An 18,055-nucleotide genomic window follows, 5' to 3' on the forward strand; every position below is an offset into this window, starting at 1 on the left:
TAGACTGACTGGGGTCGAGCGGGGTGGCCTCCGGAGTGGGAAGGAACGGTGAAATCGGCCCTTGAGACCCGTAGGGCGCCCGGAGATCTCTACCTCTGGTGGGACTAGGGTGTCTCAGTGAAGCTCTGGGCAGCAGTGACACGCACGACCATGTTTTGAAGGGGTCCCGAAGTGGTAGGTCAGAAACCGGGGCGGTGTGGGGATGCCCGGGAATCTCGACCCCGGCTACCCCTTGTAGGTGCTTGCAATGCGAGGCATCTAAGACCCCGGTTTCCCTGGGAATTGAAACAGAGCAAAGGGGATAACCCTTTCACCTTGGAGTGCCGGAAGGGGAAGGGGCACCTGCAACCCCGAGGGTGGGGATGCCACAGAGCCCGCGTTAGCCGAGAGCGCGGGGTTCGCCCACCCGCGGGGCTGCGGCGTACAGCCGGGCACTTCTGGCGCGAAATCGCAGGCCCCGCCCGAGGATCGGCGCGGGGCGCGGCCCCCAGCCCAGCCCGAGCGCCGCGGCGGCTGCCACTCCTTACTCCTCGTCCCTGGGTGAGCGTGCCGCTGCCCACCGCCTCCAATCACTACTCTGCTCGGAGGGCTTTAAATATGCATGGGCACGTCACGTTGTATGAGTCGGGACCGGTCCGTAGGGAGGGAGCCAATATCTATATAAATGTGGCCAGGGTGGGCCGGGAAGAGAGGGAGGTGGGGCGGGGGTCTACAGCCCCGGTGACCGCAGCCCAAGTTGGCAACACCGGTGAGTTGCTCCTCTCTCGGCTCTCCCTCGCTGCTTCTATCAAAGGAGCGCTGACCCGGGGAGGAGGTGGGAGGTGCCGCGGGTGCCGGGCGTCCCCGGTCCCCAGGCAGCCGGCACCCCAGCGAGGACCTGGCATTTGGGCCCAGAAGGCGTCGGACTAGAGGAAGGCACGTTCCCTAAGGGCGTGTGGTCACTGCCGCCTTCTACTACGGGTCTGCTTCTGGAGCGAAGTCCCTGTCCGAGGTTATAAATCTCGGTTTTGGTCCCCAAGCCCCAGGCCCTTTCCGGACCGAACAGGTGAGCACTGCGTGCTACCAGCGCCCCAGCTCTCGCGCTCCCAGTGCTCCGAGCCGCCTGGCCGCCCCCCGCAGGCTCGCCATGTTCCCCTGGGGGCTGAGCTGCCTGTCAGTGCTGGGGGCAGCGGGCACCGCTCTCCTGTGCGCCGGCCTGCTGCTCAGCCTGGCCCAGCACCTCTGGACGCTCCGCTGGACGCTGAGCCGGGACCGGGCCTCCGCCCTGCCCCTGCCCAAGGGTTCCATGGGCTGGCCCTTCTTCGGCGAAACGCTGCACTGGTTAGTTCAGGTGAGTGGCTCACACCCCATCGTGCTCTCACCCCGACATGACCCCTTCCTCCCTGACTCCCACGGGACCCTCCTCGCTCTCAGTGTGCTCCCAGGGTTCGTAGCCGGTCTCGTCCTATCGCCCAGGGCCCCAGAGAGCATACACAGCCCTCGCCTTTGTCCAGCTGCTCCCTCGAAGGGACCGTATGTCACCGGGGTTCTCCCCAGCGCTACTTAAACACGACACGACACGACGCCAGGGTGAACAGAGGGGTTCTAAGAAGCATTCGCTCTATACCCTGCAAGCACATAATCAGGAAGCCCGGGCGCTCTCAGCCATGAGCCCTCGGGCACTCACATCCCCATTCTGAGCCTCAGTCTCTTCCTCGCCCCAACGGGAACAGGAGAATCTACATTTCAATAGGGTAGTCGGGAGGCCCATTTGAGACTCGGTTTTGTAGAGACTCCACGCGCCGGCCTGGAGCAGGGAGTTGTTACCAAGGGGCGGTTGGGAGGCCTGGGCCAGACCCCCAGCCGAGACCCAGCAGCTCCAGCCTCGCTCCGCCTCGCTTGCAGGGCTCTCGCTTCCACAGCTCCCGCCGGGAGCGCTACGGGACAGTGTTCAAGACGCACCTGCTAGGCAGGCCGGTGATCCGCGTGAGCGGCGCCGAGAACGTGCGCACAATCCTGCTGGGCGAGCACCGCCTGGTGCGCAGCCAGTGGCCGCAGAGCGCGCACATCCTACTGGGCTCGCACACCCTGATCGGCTCAGTCGGTGAGCCTCATCGGCAGCGGCGCAAGGTGAGCCAAAACCTGCGATTCCTGGGCACCTATTGTGGGTCAGGCCGGGGCTAGGTTTTAGGGGCACACTTGGAAGCTGGCAGAGCCCCCTGGCTAACCAGTGGTGGCTTTGGTCCAGTCCCTTACCTTTTGCCGCTTTGGGTTATAAGGCTAGGACTGGGACTTAAGGGGCATTTCATCTCCAATCTTCTATGTGTGGATGATACCAGAATGGGTGGGGAAAAGGGACCAGAAAGCCCCCCTTGGAGAGGGACCAGGGACGACTTCCCGGAGGAAGTGGCAGCTGGAACCTGGATGGATGGGAGGGACTGTAAACATCAGAGATTTAGAGTCTGGGAATGGCGATAGCAAAAGCCAACACATTTAGGTCTGGGCCGCTTAGGAGAAGAGAAGGGGACCGACATTGGCATTCTGGTGCCTCTGGAATCGCGGAGCAGAGGAAGCCGGACCATGGCCAGTGCTGACGCCGCGGGCTTCCCACAGGTCCTGGCTCGAGCGTTTAGCCGTGCGGCGCTGCAGCGGTTCGTGCCCCGCCTGCAGGGGGTGCTACGGCGCGAGGTGCGCTCCTGGTGCGCGGCCCGCCGGCCGGTTGCTGTCTACCAGGCCTCCAAGGCTCTTACCTTTCGCATGGCTGCGCGCATCTTACTGGGGCTACGGCTGGACGACGCGCAGTGCGCGGAGCTGGCCCGGACCTTTGAGCAGTTTGTAGAGAACCTCTTCTCGCTGCCCCTGGACGTACCCTTCAGCGGCCTGCGCAAGGTACTGCCGCTCTGGCCTCAGACCTTCCTCGCGGGGCTTCCCAGCGTGGGTGTGTCTTCCAGGCGAAGACCAGTCTCTCTGCGCACCCCACGCGTCGCCTCTCCCGGGGAACCGAGGCTTCGCCCAGGGTGGGGAGGTGGCATGGTGTGGCGGTGGGCGTCGGGGCTGGCCTCTGTCCTCACTGGCTGTGCGATCCCAACCTCTCCGGGCCGCGCCTGCCGGGCCCGCGCGCTCGACCCAGCCGTCGCTGGCTTCCTGACTTTGGGTCTCCGTGGTGGGCACCCAGCCCGTCATCCCAGCACGGCTCCAGAGCGGTGCCCCCTGGCCCGGCCTCCAGCGCCTTTGTGGAAGCCCGGATGGCTGCGGAACCGATGGGAACACTAGCCCCGCAGACACTCCCCCGGCCTAGCCCGGGTCGGAGAGGTGTGGGTGCCGGCTTCCCGTCCGCGGCCCCGGCCCCGGCCCCGGCCCCACTAATTTCTGGATCAGAGAACCGCTGCTTCTTCAGACCTCAGAGCTGTGGGCCAGGCCCAGAGAGCAACCAGGAGGGCCGAATTTGCCTTTTCCTTGTCTGTAAGCTGGGGCTTCTCACTGTCCTGATGCCTTGGTTTTTGTTTCCCCGAATAAAAAGAATGGTTATGTATAAAGGGGCATGCTGTAGGCTGATGGCTTTGAATGCTTTTTCTGATTTAAAGTGTTATTATTCTTATTTTACTGGTGAAGAAACTGAAGCTCAGAGAGGTTAAGTGACTTACCCAAGATCACACAGCCGGCCAGCAGAGGCAGGATTTGAACCCCATCTCCTATGATCTGAAAACCCAAGTGCTCAGATGCTTTTGCTGTGCTTGCTCCCTGAACTGCCTACCTCTTGCCTACCTGCTTACAGAGGCTAATGCTTAGACCCACCTCCAGTAGTGTTCTCTAAGCCAGAGCTCTTTTGGATCCATTAAAGTGTGCCTTCCTGTCTACACTGGTGCCCACTGCCCCTGCCTAGTCTAGTGAAGGCAAAGGGCAATGGACTGATTTCACCCCACCAGGGACAGTATAGAATGTGATCACCAAGAGAGAATTATGTGTAGAGATGGTGGATAAATTCCTGAGCATTTATTGAGCTCCTGCTATGTGCCAGGCATGAAGCTAAGCTGAGAAACTTGACACCTGGATCTCAGTGGACCAGAGCAGCCCAAGGAAGAAGATTTGGGGGTTAGGTGTGAGTCCTGGCCCCCTCAGACTTCCTGTCCCACCTCCCCTCTCTCCCCACATATCAGGGCATCCGGGCACGAGACCAGTTACATCGGTACCTGGAGGAGGCCATCGCAGAGAAGCTTCACGAAGACAAGGCTGCCGAGCTGAGTGACGCCCTCGACATGATTATCCACAGCACTAGGGAGCTGGGCCATGAGCTCTCAGTGCAGGAGCTGAAGGTAGGTGGTGGGAAGGTTTTACTTCTCCCCCTTTTGCATTCCTAGCAGGTCTCCATACACATGCTACATCCTTTCCTCCCGGCCCGAACAGAGTCCTGTTTGGCTCCACTTTAAGCCCTGGGAACTCCTTAGGGGGAGGGGAAAGGGGAGACATGGGTTCCAGCCATGGCTTAGCCATACCCACCAGCTCTGTGGCCTTGGGCCAGTCACCATCCCTCTCTGTAGGAGTGTGGAAAGGCATGAATTCTTGGCCCTTACTTACAGGTTCTGGCCACAAACAGACCTGCTCACCCACCCCCTTCTCTGTCACTCCATGCCTTTGCCTCTGCAATCCCCAGTCTATGAAACCCCCTCCACTCCTTTTCTCTACAAACCCTAAGGGCTCAGGGTCAAACTCCATATCTTCCTTGAAGCTCCCTCTTTTTCTGGAAATCGACATTCTCCTTCCCTGAGCCACCTTGTCACCTGGCACTGCTAACCTCTTTGGCCACTGCGTGGTCTCTCCAAGTTTAGAGCCCCTCCCCATGTATGCATAGAGCACAGGCAATGGAAGTAAGGAGAGAAGCTTTGGAATGGCCCCCAGGACCTGCTGGAGAACACAAAAAGGAGTGGAGAGGTTGGGGAGGCAGGGGAAAGTTAGAAATGGGAACACCTCAACCCTTCCAAAAGCAACTACCAGTCTTTCTGAGTTAATTTCCCACTTTCCAAGACCCATGCAGGGTAAAGCTCAGCCTTAGTTTCTTCTTTGAGAATGGAGCTAATAATCTGTCTCCTGACTCCTGGGGTTATGAGAGCTGCAAGAATCCAGGGGGTTAGAAGTAAATGAGTCCTGGGAGAGCCCCTGGATAGGAATAGTTCCTAGCTCTGAAGAGGAGTGTTTGACAGGGTGTGACAACACCCTCCAGGTTCTCAGGAAGAAACCCACTGATCAGGAATCTTCAGTTCTGGTCTGGGCATCAGGGGCAGGCCAAGCAGATTAGGCCTGGCCAGGAAGGACACTGGGACTCCCCATGTTGTCCAGGGCGGGCAGTTAGCCTTGGACCAGGTCATTCATTCCACAGATATTATGATATATCTATTTGGTGTCAGGCTCTACACTGGGACTGAGGATATAGCGGTGAGCAAAACACAGCCCCTGGCCTTGAGGTGCGGGAAGGGAGGGGTACACATTCATCCCATGATCAAATAAATAAATGTATAAACACAAACTGTGGGTGCCACTAGGAACGAAGACACCAGGAGCTGGGAGGGCAGAGGGAGGCAGTAAGTGCTGGGGCTTGGAGGATGAAGCCCTCCTCTGTGCTTACTAGTCAGTGCAGACCAAGAAGAGGTTTAATCACTCATTGGACCACTCCACCCAGCTGGAGGAGGAAGCCCTGATGACTCCTTTGCTTGGAGGCTGGCGCCGCTGCTATAGGTGCCTTCCTCTGTCCTCCTCCCATCCCAATTCACTGTCAGGACGCCCAACAGGAATTCAGGCAGCACCACCAGGTGGTTTAGAGCACTGGACTCCTGAGCCCGACCGCTGGGACTACCTTGAACGCCTCTTGGAGCCTCAGTTTCCACTTCTGTAAAACGAGGGCAGTAATTGTGCCTTATAGGGTTGGGATGAGAATCAAAGGAGTAACGCTTAAAGCACTAAGAATAGCACACAGAATAAGTTCCTCGCGTCTCTGGGAGCCCTTCCAAAGTAAGTGGATAGATCCTGGTTTGGGCCGTTGCTACATGTGGCTTTCTCAAGGGGCAGACTTGGGATTCGATCGACTCCGGGCCTGCTTACGGAGCCGCCACTGTGGCTTTTGCTCAACGGTAAATTTGGGCCCTTTGCTCCCCAGCCATAGGGCCGGGAGGCCTTGCGGCCAGGGCCCGCTGCAGGAGACTCAGCGCCGCCCGGGCTGTCTTGCAGGAGACGGCTGTGGAGCTCCTCTTCGCCGCCTTCCTCACCACGGCCAGTGCCAGCACGTCCCTCGTCCTGCTGCTACTGCAGCACCCGGCGGCCGTCGCCAAGATCCGGCAGGAGCTGGCGGCGCAGGGGCTGGGGCGCGCTTGCGGCTGCGCGCCGGGGGCCGCGGGGGGCGGCACGGGGCCCCGGCCCGACTGCGGCTGCGAGCCTGACCTCAGCCTGGCGGCGCTGGGCCGTCTGCGCTACATCGACTGCGTGGTCAAGGAGGTGCTGCGCCTCCTGCCGCCGGTGTCCGGGGGCTACCGCACTGCGCTGCGCACCTTCGAGCTCGACGTAAGTGCGCGCGCGGCCCCGCACCCCGCCGCCTCCTGCCGCGGGGTCGACCGGGCGGGGTCGACCGGGCGGGGTCGGGGGGATTAGGACCGCGAGGTCACCTCTTCCCGCCCCCCCCCCCCGGGGCCTCCGATTTCCGCCTACGAAGGGCGACGAGCCCTGTCCGGTTTACCGGGAAGCACGGTTGAGGGGGCGCGAAGCCTGGCGCCTGGTGAGCGGATAAGACTAGGAACCCCGCCTACTTGAGCTTTCAGCGGCGGTGAGGGTCGGTCAACTCAATCAGAACCGAGTTTTAGAATAAGACATACTTTTCTCCCGTTAGCAGCACTCCCGTTAGCCAGTGTGGGTGGGAAACAAGGAGAGCCCCCAACTGTGTCCCGTACCCCACCCTCTGCTGCCTCACAAGCAAGGAACCGGCCATTGTTAGCCGGATCTGGCTCCGTTTGTATTAAGCCCTTGGGCAATTCCCTCTTCGCTCTGGGCCTCAGTTTGCTCTCTGGAAGGAAGTGGTCTTGGTCCCTTCCAGCTCTGACACGTCAGTCAGGTGGTGTCAGGGCTGGGCGGCACAGTGGCAGCATCAGAGTGGAGCCCTAAACTTGCGAACTGAGGATGTTTGCCTGAATGGCTGTCACTGCGGTCCCCCTCGACCCCCAGCTCAGTCGCTGGGCGGCTCCAAGCAGAGATGGGGCACTCCCTTCCCTGACCCTCGCTTTAAACAGCCAAGGAACATCTGTGGCCCATTCCACACCAGGGGTGGAGTGAACCAGAGCCACCGGGATTCTGCCCTGGAGGAAATCATCAGGAGAGAAAGGAGGCCAGGGCCTATACTTCATCCCAAATGGATGTGAGGAAGATAGAGATCTGTAGTAAGGAATGACACCAAAATGTTTTGGGGGCTGACATTTGAAATGGAACAGCACACCAGCAGAGAGGGGGACCATTCAGACAAAGGTGGGTGGAATCATGAGGTGTTTAGAAGTGTTTTGGATGCTGCATCTTGGAATTCAGACTTTATTCTACAGTCTCTAAGGGAAACAGAGGAAGAGGAGCACAGGTCCACCAGGGGGAGCAGAGGGAGAGCCATTGTCCAGTTTACAGATGGGAAAACTGAGGCCTAGAGAGGAGAGAGAGAGAGAGACAATGTTTTTGGTGATTCTAAGATCTGTCACCTGTTGAGACCCACTGAATAGACATCCTGAAGCTATTCAGGCTAGGGAAGCAGGAGAGTTAGGGGGTTGGAAGACACATCAAAAAGTAGAATAGTTGAAAAAGCTGAAGGTGGATAGAGGAAACATGAAGGCTGCCTTACAACCTTTTAAGGATGCCTGGGTTTGAGTCCCATGTTCACTTCCTTGAAGTGTGGCTACCAGACCTGAATATGATTGTACAGCAAGTGGAATGGGGGTGGGAGGGTGTTCGGGTAGAGAGTCAGTTTTCAGTTCAATGCAAAGAAGAGCCTTATAATTGAGGAGATCATAGAGGAATGAGGGTCCCTGTCATTTGTGTTGTTCCCGCCCATGCAGAGAGTGGGTTCAGAACTAGAACTTAGGTCTCTTGATCTAATGTCAGAAGAAAAAAGAAAGACAAACAAAACAAAACAAAACACTGAAGCATACATAACAACAGATTACATTTACTGACCATCAATATATATGCCAGACTTATTCTATTCTCACAACAACAAAACGGGCATTTTTGTTCCTGTTTTACCAGTTAAGAAACTGAGGCTCAGAGAGATTGAGTATCCATCCTAAGGTCACACAGCTCAGCAGAAAAGGAGCTGAAATTGGAACGCAGAGCGTTCTCCTAGCTTCCGGGTTAGATGAACGTTCCTGCCGATTTTTGGAAGCCTGTTGTTTGCACCCGGGGTGGAGGGTCGGGTCGGGCCTGGGTCCCAGGTGCCTCGTGGTCAGGTGGGTCTCCTCATTCCCCGCAGGGCTACCAGATTCCCAAGGGCTGGAGCGTGATGTATAGCATCCGGGACACGCACGAGACGGCTGCAGTGTACGGCAGTCCGCCTGAGGGCTTCGACCCCGAGCGCTTCGGCGCGGCGGGCGAGGAGTCGCGGGGCGCCTGCGGCCGCTTCCATTACATCCCCTTCGGCGGCGGAGCGCGCAGCTGTCTCGGCCAGGAGCTGGCACAGGCGGTGCTCCAACTGCTGGCCGTGGAGCTGGTGCGCACGGCGCGCTGGGAACTGGCCACGCCTGCCTTCCCCGCCATGCAGACCGTGCCCATCGTGCACCCGGTGGACGGGCTGCGGCTCTTTTTCCACCCGCTCGCGCCTTCGGCGGCGCGAGATGGGCTACGCCTCTGACCCTCTGCGCTTCGGAACAAGGCTTGGCCAGCGGCAGCGGCGCGCTCTCAGCGCCGCCCATCTGCGGCTTCTTAGGTTTCTTAGTGCCGGGCAGGGCGCTCGCTCACTCGCTCAACAAACGGTCACCGAATGCAGCTCTGTGCCAGACTTTGAGGGCGGAGGAACGCGAGCCCCCGCCACTGCGCCCGCGGAGCCCGGGAGAAGCGCCCAGGCCGGTGGGAAGGTGCTTCCTGGGCTCTGAGCCCTGAGGAAGGAAAGGTCCTGAGCCCAGCCTCTTAAACCTTTACTAGGTTTGCTAACAGGGATGGAGGGAACAGATCTTCACTAGGAGCTGCGGGTCCTCGCCTCCCTGTGCCAAGCCCAGGAGGTTACATGGATCTTGGGGCCGCGGGGACGATTGCCAGGGGAGGGTTGGACCGTGCCAGAGGCCCAGCGAACGCAGCTGGGACCTGCAACCCTTGGGAAGAAGCGCATCTCCGGTCTGGCTTTGGGCTACAGTTAAGACATACCGAGAAGGCGCCCAACAGAAGGCCCTCAGGGAGCGGGCCTCGGCTTGGGACCTGCGGCCACTCTGCTGGTCTCAGTCTCAGCAGAAACATGACTGTGGGCTCTCCCAGGGCTCTGAACAGCTCAATATCATTGGATTCTGCTGGTGACTTAAAAGAAAAATTCCTACTTCGAGAACGTGTTTAATCTTTCCACATATACAAGGGAGAACAGGCACATGGAGATATCTCTAAGGCTGGATTATTTTCATGGGAGGTTGAGACATAATCAGAGAGGTTTGGGATATTTCTAGCGATAACAGAAAGGCCAAGAAGGAAGTTTCCTGGCAGCAGTTGAGCGAGGAGGCTAAGGCTTAGCTGGGCAGCTGCTTCCTGGTGGGAAGGTGGAAAGACCCACCCCAGAGTATGACCAGAGCTCTCCTCCTGAGCACATCCCAAGAGCTGGGCTGAGAATTCTCTCTGTAATAGCTGGCTGCAGGGACCTTCCGGTTCACTACCTCAACCCCCTCCTATGCCTCCTATGGCATAGGACAAACAGAAGACTTCCCTGAGGAACTAGCAATGCGCTCCCGGGCTATTTGGCCAGTGGACTGCCCACCCCGTCTGGACTCCTCTACCCCATCACTTACTCCTTGCTCGGGCCTCTGGGCCTGTGGCTACCATGTAGGGCTCAGCCCTTTGTCCTTTCATAGTGATCCCTATGGCTTAAGGACTCTGACACAGAGGTTTCCACTGGTGTTTAAATCAAAGCCAAGAGCCTCCAGTGGCACCATTCCCAACAGCCCACTGCAACCTGCCACCCATCTTCAGACAGGCCAGGGCAGCTGGACATGATGGGTGAGCCAGGGAAGTTGCCGCCCAGGCCCCAAGCTGACCCCTTAGTGAACCAGAAGGAAGCTAGTGCCCTCCTGACCTTATGCTTAAGGTGGGTCCCCGGGCCAGAAGGAAAGGGGGAAGCAGCAGGCGCAGGCAGGGCCAGTAGCTCAAGAGCGCAGCGGGCCCTTCCGAGAGAGCTCGGCTGACACTGCCATAACCCCCATGCAGGGCAATTCATCACCCACTGCTGATCACAGGCCCGGCGCCAGGCCATGGGCTCTGGGAGGCAGTGGAGCCAGCAAAAATGGCAGAACCGGGGCCTGTCCTCAGGGTGCTCCCTGAGGCTGCAGACAACATCCGGGCTGAGAAGCTCCACCAGGGGGAGGGGGCAGGAGGATCGAGGCTTGGGGTGGATTTCGACTGGGGGGAAGAGAGGAGAAACATAGGAAGGAGGTTCTCCAAAGCCTCCATGGTGTATGTGGTAAGAGACCTGGTTTACCTGCTCTGGGATCGGTACTAACTATAAGCTCCAGTAGGGGCAGCTTCAATTTCCCAGCGATACATCATTTTCAGTAATTTCAGGGAATATCTAAGCTCCTGCTTCAGTAGTTACAGATTCTCTGAGGAAGGAGCATACTGGTTCTTGCCCTCACGGGCTGCATATGCTTACGAAGGAGGTAGATAATAAATAAACTAGCAAGCGAAAGAGCGAGGGTATGTCAGACGGTGGTAAGTGCTGTCAGGAAAATAAAAGCTGGCTGTAATACCTGGTACCTGGGGGCTAGACTCTGCAGGGTGGGAAGGTGGAAGACTTCCGTGAGGAGGTGGCATGTGACTTCGGAAGGAACCAGCCAGTGGTGATCTGGGAAAGGTGCTCCCCAAGCAGAGGAAACAGCGAGTGTAACACCCTGAGACAAGAATGGGTGCCCAAGATGTGGAAAGGGATTGGAGGGTAAAAGGTGAGGAAGGGTGCTGGGAACTGACCTGACTCGGGTCTCCCTCTGGGTCCTCACTCCCCTCCTCCAGCAAAAAAACAAACAAACAAACAAACAAAAAACCCCAAAAAACAAAAACAAAAACAACACACCTTCCACCCCCAACCCTTAGCAACCGGGAGGCTATTTTGTAAACATCTTGGAAATATTTTGTTTTCCCCCGGAACCAATCCTCATCCCGCCCACCACCACTGAAGAAAGCTTGGCAAGTTTTCTAATCAAAGTTCTTATCGGGTTGATAATTTATTGACCTCTTCCCCCATTCAAGATGTTCTTTAATGATCTTCACTTTCACATTTAATCCTTTCCTGCCTGACAACCCCGCTGGACGCCCCCGCGTGTCTCGATGGGCAGATTTATTAGAACTCTCCCCCTCCCCCGGCAATTTCCAGCACGCAGGCCCCACTCATCTTGTGACCCGGCGCGCGCTGAACTTGGCGAGGTGGCCCTGCAGAGTTCACTCGGATGTCACGGTCCGGGCTGCAGGGGTCACAGGCAGGTCAGGCCAGAGGATTGGGAATGGGCCCCAGGTCACGCCCCCGCTCGCCAGTTTTGCTCACCGGCTCGAGCGCTGTCTAGAAAGGGGCGGGCCCAGGATTTCTGCGAATCACTTCTGGTGCGTCTCGCGCGGTTCCTGCCGGTGCCCAGAAGTTGGCTGGCACCGTTTGCAGTCGCCAAACGGTTAGATGAAATGACGGTGGGAAAGACCCTTCTCTAGAGCCTCTGAAACACCGAGTAGGGTTATGCGGGAAACGCAGACTGCCAAGCAAGCTCTGTGGCGACTCCGGCGTGGAGCGTTGCGGGACCGTGCAGTCCCTAGGACTCCACATTTTCCAATCCCGCCAGCTTTGGGGACCACCGCGGGAGGGTCACGTATTTAACAGCCCTTAGGATCAAAGAGTTTTCCATTTACAAAGGACGCCTTCCGAGGCGTGCGGCGTGCTCCTGCAAGAGCCGGCGTTTAGTTTTAAACAAACGTATTCTGTTTCGTTTTCCGCGCGGCTGGTGAGTCCGGCGCTCAAACTGAGGATGTGATGCGTGTGGCCCCACCAGGTGAGAAGTGGGGAGCGCACGTGCACTCCGCAGTGTCCGAGCTCCGGGCATCAGGCATCGGCTGCAGGAGCGGCTGATTGCAGCTGGGCAAGGGCCAGAATTGCTTCCGAGGATGGATTCTCTCAACACTCCCATTAACGGCCGGCAGAGGCCTGGGTTCAGGGCCAAGCACCCCTCTCACCCGGGTGGCTTCGGTGGGCGGGGGCCGTGAGAGCGGAGGAAGGCTCCAGGTCATCCTGGTGACGTAATCTAGTGCGCGGAACTGGGGAAAGTATTTGCAACCAGAAGCCCATCTTGAAAACACAACTATCCCGGGGTGTTGTGTAGACGGATTGGGAATTACCGCCTTCATATTAAGGAGAAGGAGACAGGAGCAAGGATTTGTGGTGACTCACTCCAGGTCGTGCAAGTAGAGATGGAGCCGAGCGCCGGAGCACAGACTCCTGGGCTTTCCTTTCTCTATCTCTGTCACCTCATCTTCCCAGGCCTAAGGATCCCCTTCCTCTCTGCCTAGCTGGGGCTATGAGTCCCAGGGCCCTCGGAATCCGGCCGGCTGCTGCCGGTTCTCAGAGCGCTGAGCCGTGGTCATGAATTGCCCCTGTGGTCTCCCTCTGGGGCGTCAGAGTTGGGGCTCTGACTTGCGCAAGGTTACACCTGGAGTCCTGAGGGATCTGGAGGCTCTCTTGTACCCTTAAGTTGGACCTTTCAAGACTTCATGAGTGCTGACCTCCTTGAGGGGCTTGGGGAGCTGGGATCTATGATCCTCCCATCATGTCTGACCCCCGCCCTGCACACACACACCACTCCTGCTCTCGCTTAGGTTCCGGCCCTGGGCTCTTCTGCGGGATCTTCGGGAGATTCGGGAGGTCTGCGTTTTGCTCTGCGTTCTGGAACTCAGTTTCCCCAGCGTGGGACGTGGCAAGCTAGTCGGTCCCTGAACGCACTTCCCTTTGCTCCCGCCAGCAGGTGGAAGGGAGCCCACACGGCGCCTGAAAATGAAAAGCCATTGAAGGCAGCTCTGGGACCGCCCGTCGGACCCGGCGCGAGGGATTCCAAAAAGATCACCAGGAAGCCCAGGACTTGGAGTTCCCGCTCCCCGGAGCCCAAGTCGGCCTCTGCCGCCGTCTCGGTCAGCCCCGCACACCTTGTAAGGGGGAGGCAGGCTTCTCTCTAGCCTCGCACCCCAGGAGGCGCGTTCGGAGGGAAGCAGCCACCGTGCCGCCTCTGCCTCGGCGTGGAACAAACGGTTAAAGATTTTGGGCAGCGCCTCGCGGGGGGAGGAGCCAGGGGCCCAATCCGCAATTAAAGATGAACTTTGGGTGAACTAATTGTCTGACCAAGGTAACGTGGGCAGCAACCTGGGCCGCCTATAAAGCGGGCGCGCGGCGGGGTTCGGAGCGCTGGCGACGGCGGCAGGTGGCGCGGGAGGCCGCGGCGCGCCATGGGGCTCCCGGCGCTGCTGGCCAGTGCGCTCTGCACCTTCGTGCTACCGCTGCTGCTCTTCCTGGCCGCGATCAAGCTCTGGGACCTGTACTGCGTGAGCAGCCGCGACCGCAGCTGCGCGCTCCCTTTGCCCCCCGGAACTATGGGCTTCCCCTTCTTTGGGGAAACACTGCAGATGGTGCTACAGGTAAGGGAGCTTGGGCGGGACAGGACGATTCTCAGGAGCCCGACTGGGCTCAGGGCTTCCAGAAGCCAGGGTAGGCGTCCCTTTGAGGGAGGTGACTAAGGCTAGGATCCGGGCTAGCCGGAGGCGCGGCGCTCCCCGGCGCCCCCTCACGCCTGTCTCTCTCCTCCGCCCTCCTCTCCCAGCGAAGGAAGTTCCTGCAGATGAAGCGCAGGAAATACGGCTTCATCTACAAGACGCATCTGTTCGGGCGGCCCACAGTGCGGGTGATGGGCGCCGACAACGTGCGGCGCATCTTGCTCGGGGAGCACCGGTTGGTGTCGGTTCACTGGCCCGCGTCGGTGCGCACCATCCTGGGCTCCGGCTGCCTCTCCAACCTGCACGACTCCTCGCACAAGCAGCGCAAGAAGGTGAGGGCGGCGGTGCCCGGACAGGGAGGGGGACCCTGTCCCCTGGAGGGGTTCTAGCAGATAAATGCCGGGCGAGCGCTAGCTGCACGAGATGTCGGTTGGGACCCGTTCAAGCCCAGTTTAGCTCTATCAGCCGAGAAGTGCCTTGGGTCTGGCAGGGGTGAGGGGGGCTGGAAGGGGATCCCGGAAGGCGAGGGGGGCGGTTTTAACACTTTCCCTCTTTTGGAGCCCAGGTGATTATGCGGGCCTTCAGCCGCGAGGCGCTCCAGTACTACGTGCCGGTGATCGCGGAAGAAGTGGGCACTTGCCTGGAGCGGTGGCTGAGCTGCGGCGAGCGCGGCCTCCTGGTCTACCCCCAGGTGAAGCGCCTCATGTTCCGCATCGCCATGCGCATCCTGCTGGGCTGTGAGCCCCGACTGGCGAACGGCGGGGACGCGGAGCAGCAGCTGGTGGAGGCCTTCGAGGAAATGACCCGCAATCTCTTCTCCTTGCCCATCGACGTGCCCTTCAGTGGGCTGTACCGGGTAAGGGAGCTTGCAGCGTGAGGAGCTAGGGGCGCGGGGACGCGGGGACGCGGGGGCTCGGCGTCAGCTCACTGCGGTGCGCTCTCTGCCCTCAGGGCATGAAGGCGCGCAACCTCATCCACGCGCGCATAGAGGAGAACATTCGCGCCAAGATCTGCGGGCTGCGGGCGGCGGAGGCGGAGGCGGAGGCCGGCGGTGGCTGCAAAGATGCGCTGCAGCTGTTGATTGAGCACTCGTGGGAGAGGGGAGAGAGGCTGGACATGCAGGTGAGTGGCAATTCCAGGAAGAGGCACTGCGGAATTTGGTCCTCTGGCTTTCCAAGGGCGGTACCTGGTGTCCCCAAAGGTGACGCCCAGACTCCACAGTCAGCAGACCGCCCAGACCCCAGGGATGGGACCCGGAACGTTGAGACACCGGGTCCGGAGAGCTGTGGGAGAGGATGCAGCGGAACAGGGAGCGTCCCCTAGCCCTACCAGGCTTTCCGGGGAACGTTGGAATTTGCAAAATACAAATAAAGAATGTTGGGCGATTTTAATACAACCAAGGCTTTCATTCAAGAATTCCCAGCGTAGTGGGATTTTACTGGCCTCCCTGTTCTAGCTGAACGAAAGGGACTATGCATTATGTTTAAAAGTGTAGCCTTCCTTGACTTTCTATCAGCAAACTTTTAGCTCGGCTCATCTTTCCAGAACCTTCAGTTGGGTTCTGAGTAATTGCTGTGTAAAATTGCATGCAAACTTGTAAAAAACGTTTGAATTATTCCATCCTTAGGCACTAAAGCAATCTTCAACCGAACTCCTCTTTGGAGGACACGAAACCACAGCTAGTGCAGCCACGTCTCTGATTACTTACTTGGGGCTCTACCCCCATGTTCTCCAGAAGGTTCGAGAGGAGCTCAAGAGTAAGGTAGGGGGACACTGGCCTTGAAATTAGCTTGAGAAATTCTGCTGTCCCCTAGCCATCTTGCCAATATGTAAGTGTGCTGACTTCTCTGAGTATTTTGAAAGCGCAGGGCCAAGGGGTGGGTGGGCCGGTGACGAAAGAGAATTAGCTTTGTGAATAAAAAGGAAGGAATTGTGAGCTGTGATCCCACTCAGGCAGGGTCTGATCCTTGTATTCCTATGCGTTCTCCACTTTTTGCAGTGCATTGGAGATTTTCAGTTGGATTCCACTTTCTTGAATTTGTATTTCAAGGGCATGAATGGGGACTCCTAGGTGGTGGTGACAGTGGTGGTGGTGATGGGGGCGGGGGAGAAACTTGGTGGTTCTAAGTGGGGAGCAGCCTTCTCTTGGAGTTGTAAATAGATAGTGGATTTGGGCCAAGGGGTGGAGGCAAATGGTCATTAGCTGCTCACAGTTTCCCCCTCAGGGGGAAAACTCCCAACATGGGGCCCTTTGGGTCTAGCCGCCACTTAAGCCCTGTTTACGTCTGCTGGGCTGATTTTACTGGAGCACAAAATAACCGCTCACCTCTGTATGACTGTTTTGATAGGGTTTACTTTGCAAAAGCAATCAAGACAACAAGTTGGACATGGAAATTTTGGGACAGCTTAAATACATTGGGTGTGTTATTAAAGAGACCCTTCGACTGAATCCCCCAGTTCCAGGAGGGTTTCGGGTCGCTCTTAAGACTTTTGAATTAAATGTAAGTTAATTTGTTGTGGTTTTGAATCTCCCCTTGCTTCCCTGTGCATTGGTTTCAATTTCTTATGCTTTTGATGTCATCATCCTGCCCCCTGTGCGCACGTGTTTCCACCATCAAAATGTCTGTCTGCCCTGTCTCTCTCCACACATCCCTTTTTTTCAACTCATAATTGGTCCGGTTATCAGTGATAACTTTTTGTTGTTGAAAGTTAGATTCCAGTTTGTCAGCCCTTGGGACTTCATAATCTTTTGCAGGGATACCAGATTCCCAAGGGCTGGAATGTTATCTACAGTATCTGTGATACTCACGATGTGGCAGATATCTTCACCAACAAGGAGGAATTTAATCCTGACCGATTTATGCTGCCTCACCCAGAGGATGCGTCCAGGTTCAGCTTCATTCCATTTGGAGGCGGCCTGAGGAGCTGCGTAGGGAAAGAGTTTGCAAAAATTCTTCTCAAAATATTTACAGTGGAGCTGGCCAGGCATTGTGACTGGCGGCTTCTAAATGGACCTCCTACAATGAAAACTAGTCCCACCGTGTACCCTGTGGATGATCTCCCTGCAAGGTTCACCCGTTTCCAGGGGGAAACCTGATGGGTGTGAATGCCCAGCCTTCAGACTTATTTGAAGTGCACATGAGGTTTTACATAGTGTCATGTTGATTTTATTATATTTAATTTCTAAATGTATATTATAATATTTATGTGTCTCTACTACAGTACCACAGTCTTTAAATATTAAAATAATGAATTTGGATAGTTTCCAAATAAAGTAAAATCTGAAGGTGCTTGTCTTGCATTTAAGATTCCTGTGGGGGGAAAGCTCACTGGTTTTATATTTGTATATTTAGCCAGGTTTCTAAGCATCTACCTGCATGGCTTTATTTGTTATCTGCGCGTATCTATTTTCTGTGAGGAAGAAACTTTAGCTGCTTTTTCTCTTCACAGTTATCAGAAAAATACAAATGTGAGTGTGAGTTAGTCCAACATTTGTAAATGTTTCTGTGGTTTAGATTCCCTGTTTGGAAAATCTATCAAAGTTAATTTTAGATTTTTTTTTTTTTTTTTTTTTTTTTTTTTTTTTGCTTGCTTTGCTTTGGGGAAAGATGAATTTGAAAAGGTAATGCTTGAGAACATCCTACTCTAACCTAAAACCTTCAGCCATAAACTTAGTACGTTTAATAAACATAATGAATCTATGTTGTTGCAGAGTGCCAGCACTGTTTTTCTGAAGGTTTCAGGTAAGAGGAAGCCGGTCACTCTAATTATGGACAGTTAGTGACCCAAAATGAGACCAGAAGTTGCATCTGAAAACAGTATTGGAAGAGGCCAGTCTCTGGTTTAGATAAGCTAGTCCAGGCTTTTCTTTATTGAAAATAAGGCGGGAGGAGTAGATTTAGCAAGCTGACAGATAAAGTTTTTATCTATGCCAGGCAATAGGGTGTGAGCCTGACAGGACTGATAAAATGGCCCAGTCATGACCTTGTGAACCTTGGCTAACCTCCGTGAAAGCGCAGTTTGGTCACATTTCTGACCCTGGCATAGCCATGTTCTGAACTGGAGGCCAGACTCTCTATCCAGAAAGGTTAGCCCCGGTGACTTGCTTATGCAAGCACATTTTCAGTTTTGAAATGGC

At 56.6% G+C, this 18,055-nt stretch overlaps 2 protein-coding genes across 2 annotated transcripts; both read left to right on the top strand.

Annotated features, from left to right (window-relative positions):
* Positions 1 to 676: 676 nt before the first annotated feature.
* Positions 677 to 10,506, top strand: LOC125933391 (cytochrome P450 26C1). Its single transcript, XM_049646406.1, has 6 exons — positions 677 to 1,330; positions 1,885 to 2,109; positions 2,593 to 2,868; positions 4,137 to 4,292; positions 6,199 to 6,528; positions 8,465 to 10,506. Exons 1-6 carry the CDS (start codon positions 1,127 to 1,129, stop codon positions 8,840 to 8,842), a joined length of 1,569 nt encoding a protein of 522 aa, XP_049502363.1. The 5' UTR covers positions 677 to 1,126; the 3' UTR covers positions 8,843 to 10,506.
* A 112-nt stretch (positions 10,507 to 10,618) lies between these two features.
* Positions 10,619 to 17,301, top strand: LOC125932818 (cytochrome P450 26A1). The gene is made up of 7 exons (XM_049645419.1): positions 10,619 to 13,842; positions 14,025 to 14,249; positions 14,483 to 14,773; positions 14,869 to 15,039; positions 15,545 to 15,679; positions 16,266 to 16,418; positions 16,673 to 17,301. The coding sequence occupies exons 1-7, from the start codon at positions 13,654 to 13,656 to the stop codon at positions 17,012 to 17,014; spliced, it is 1,506 nt and encodes a 501-aa protein (XP_049501376.1). The 5' UTR covers positions 10,619 to 13,653; the 3' UTR covers positions 17,015 to 17,301.
* Positions 17,302 to 18,055: the final 754 nt, after the last annotated feature.

This window comes from Panthera uncia, chromosome D2 (genome assembly GCF_023721935.1).
Source record: "Panthera uncia isolate 11264 chromosome D2, Puncia_PCG_1.0, whole genome shotgun sequence".
NCBI lineage: Eukaryota > Metazoa > Chordata > Mammalia > Carnivora > Felidae > Panthera > Panthera uncia.

Excerpts from the sequence above, each read along its gene's own strand:
- LOC125932818 (XM_049645419.1), top strand. The coding sequence starts at position 13,654 with ATGGGGCTCCCGGCGCTGCTGGCCAGTGCGCTCTGCACCTTCGTGCTA. Across the intron at positions 14,250-14,482 it reads CGCACAAGCAGCGCAAGAAG|GTGATTATGCGGGCCTTCAG; the intron begins GTGAGGGCGGCG and ends TTTGGAGCCCAG. Across the intron at positions 15,680-16,265 it reads GAGAGGAGCTCAAGAGTAAG|GGTTTACTTTGCAAAAGCAA; the intron begins GTAGGGGGACAC and ends CTGTTTTGATAG.
- LOC125933391 (XM_049646406.1), top strand. The coding sequence starts at position 1,127 with ATGTTCCCCTGGGGGCTGAGCTGCCTGTCAGTGCTGGGGGCAGCGGGC. Across the intron at positions 1,331-1,884 it reads CGCTGCACTGGTTAGTTCAG|GGCTCTCGCTTCCACAGCTC; the intron begins GTGAGTGGCTCA and ends CCTCGCTTGCAG. Across the intron at positions 2,869-4,136 it reads CCTTCAGCGGCCTGCGCAAG|GGCATCCGGGCACGAGACCA; the intron begins GTACTGCCGCTC and ends CCCACATATCAG.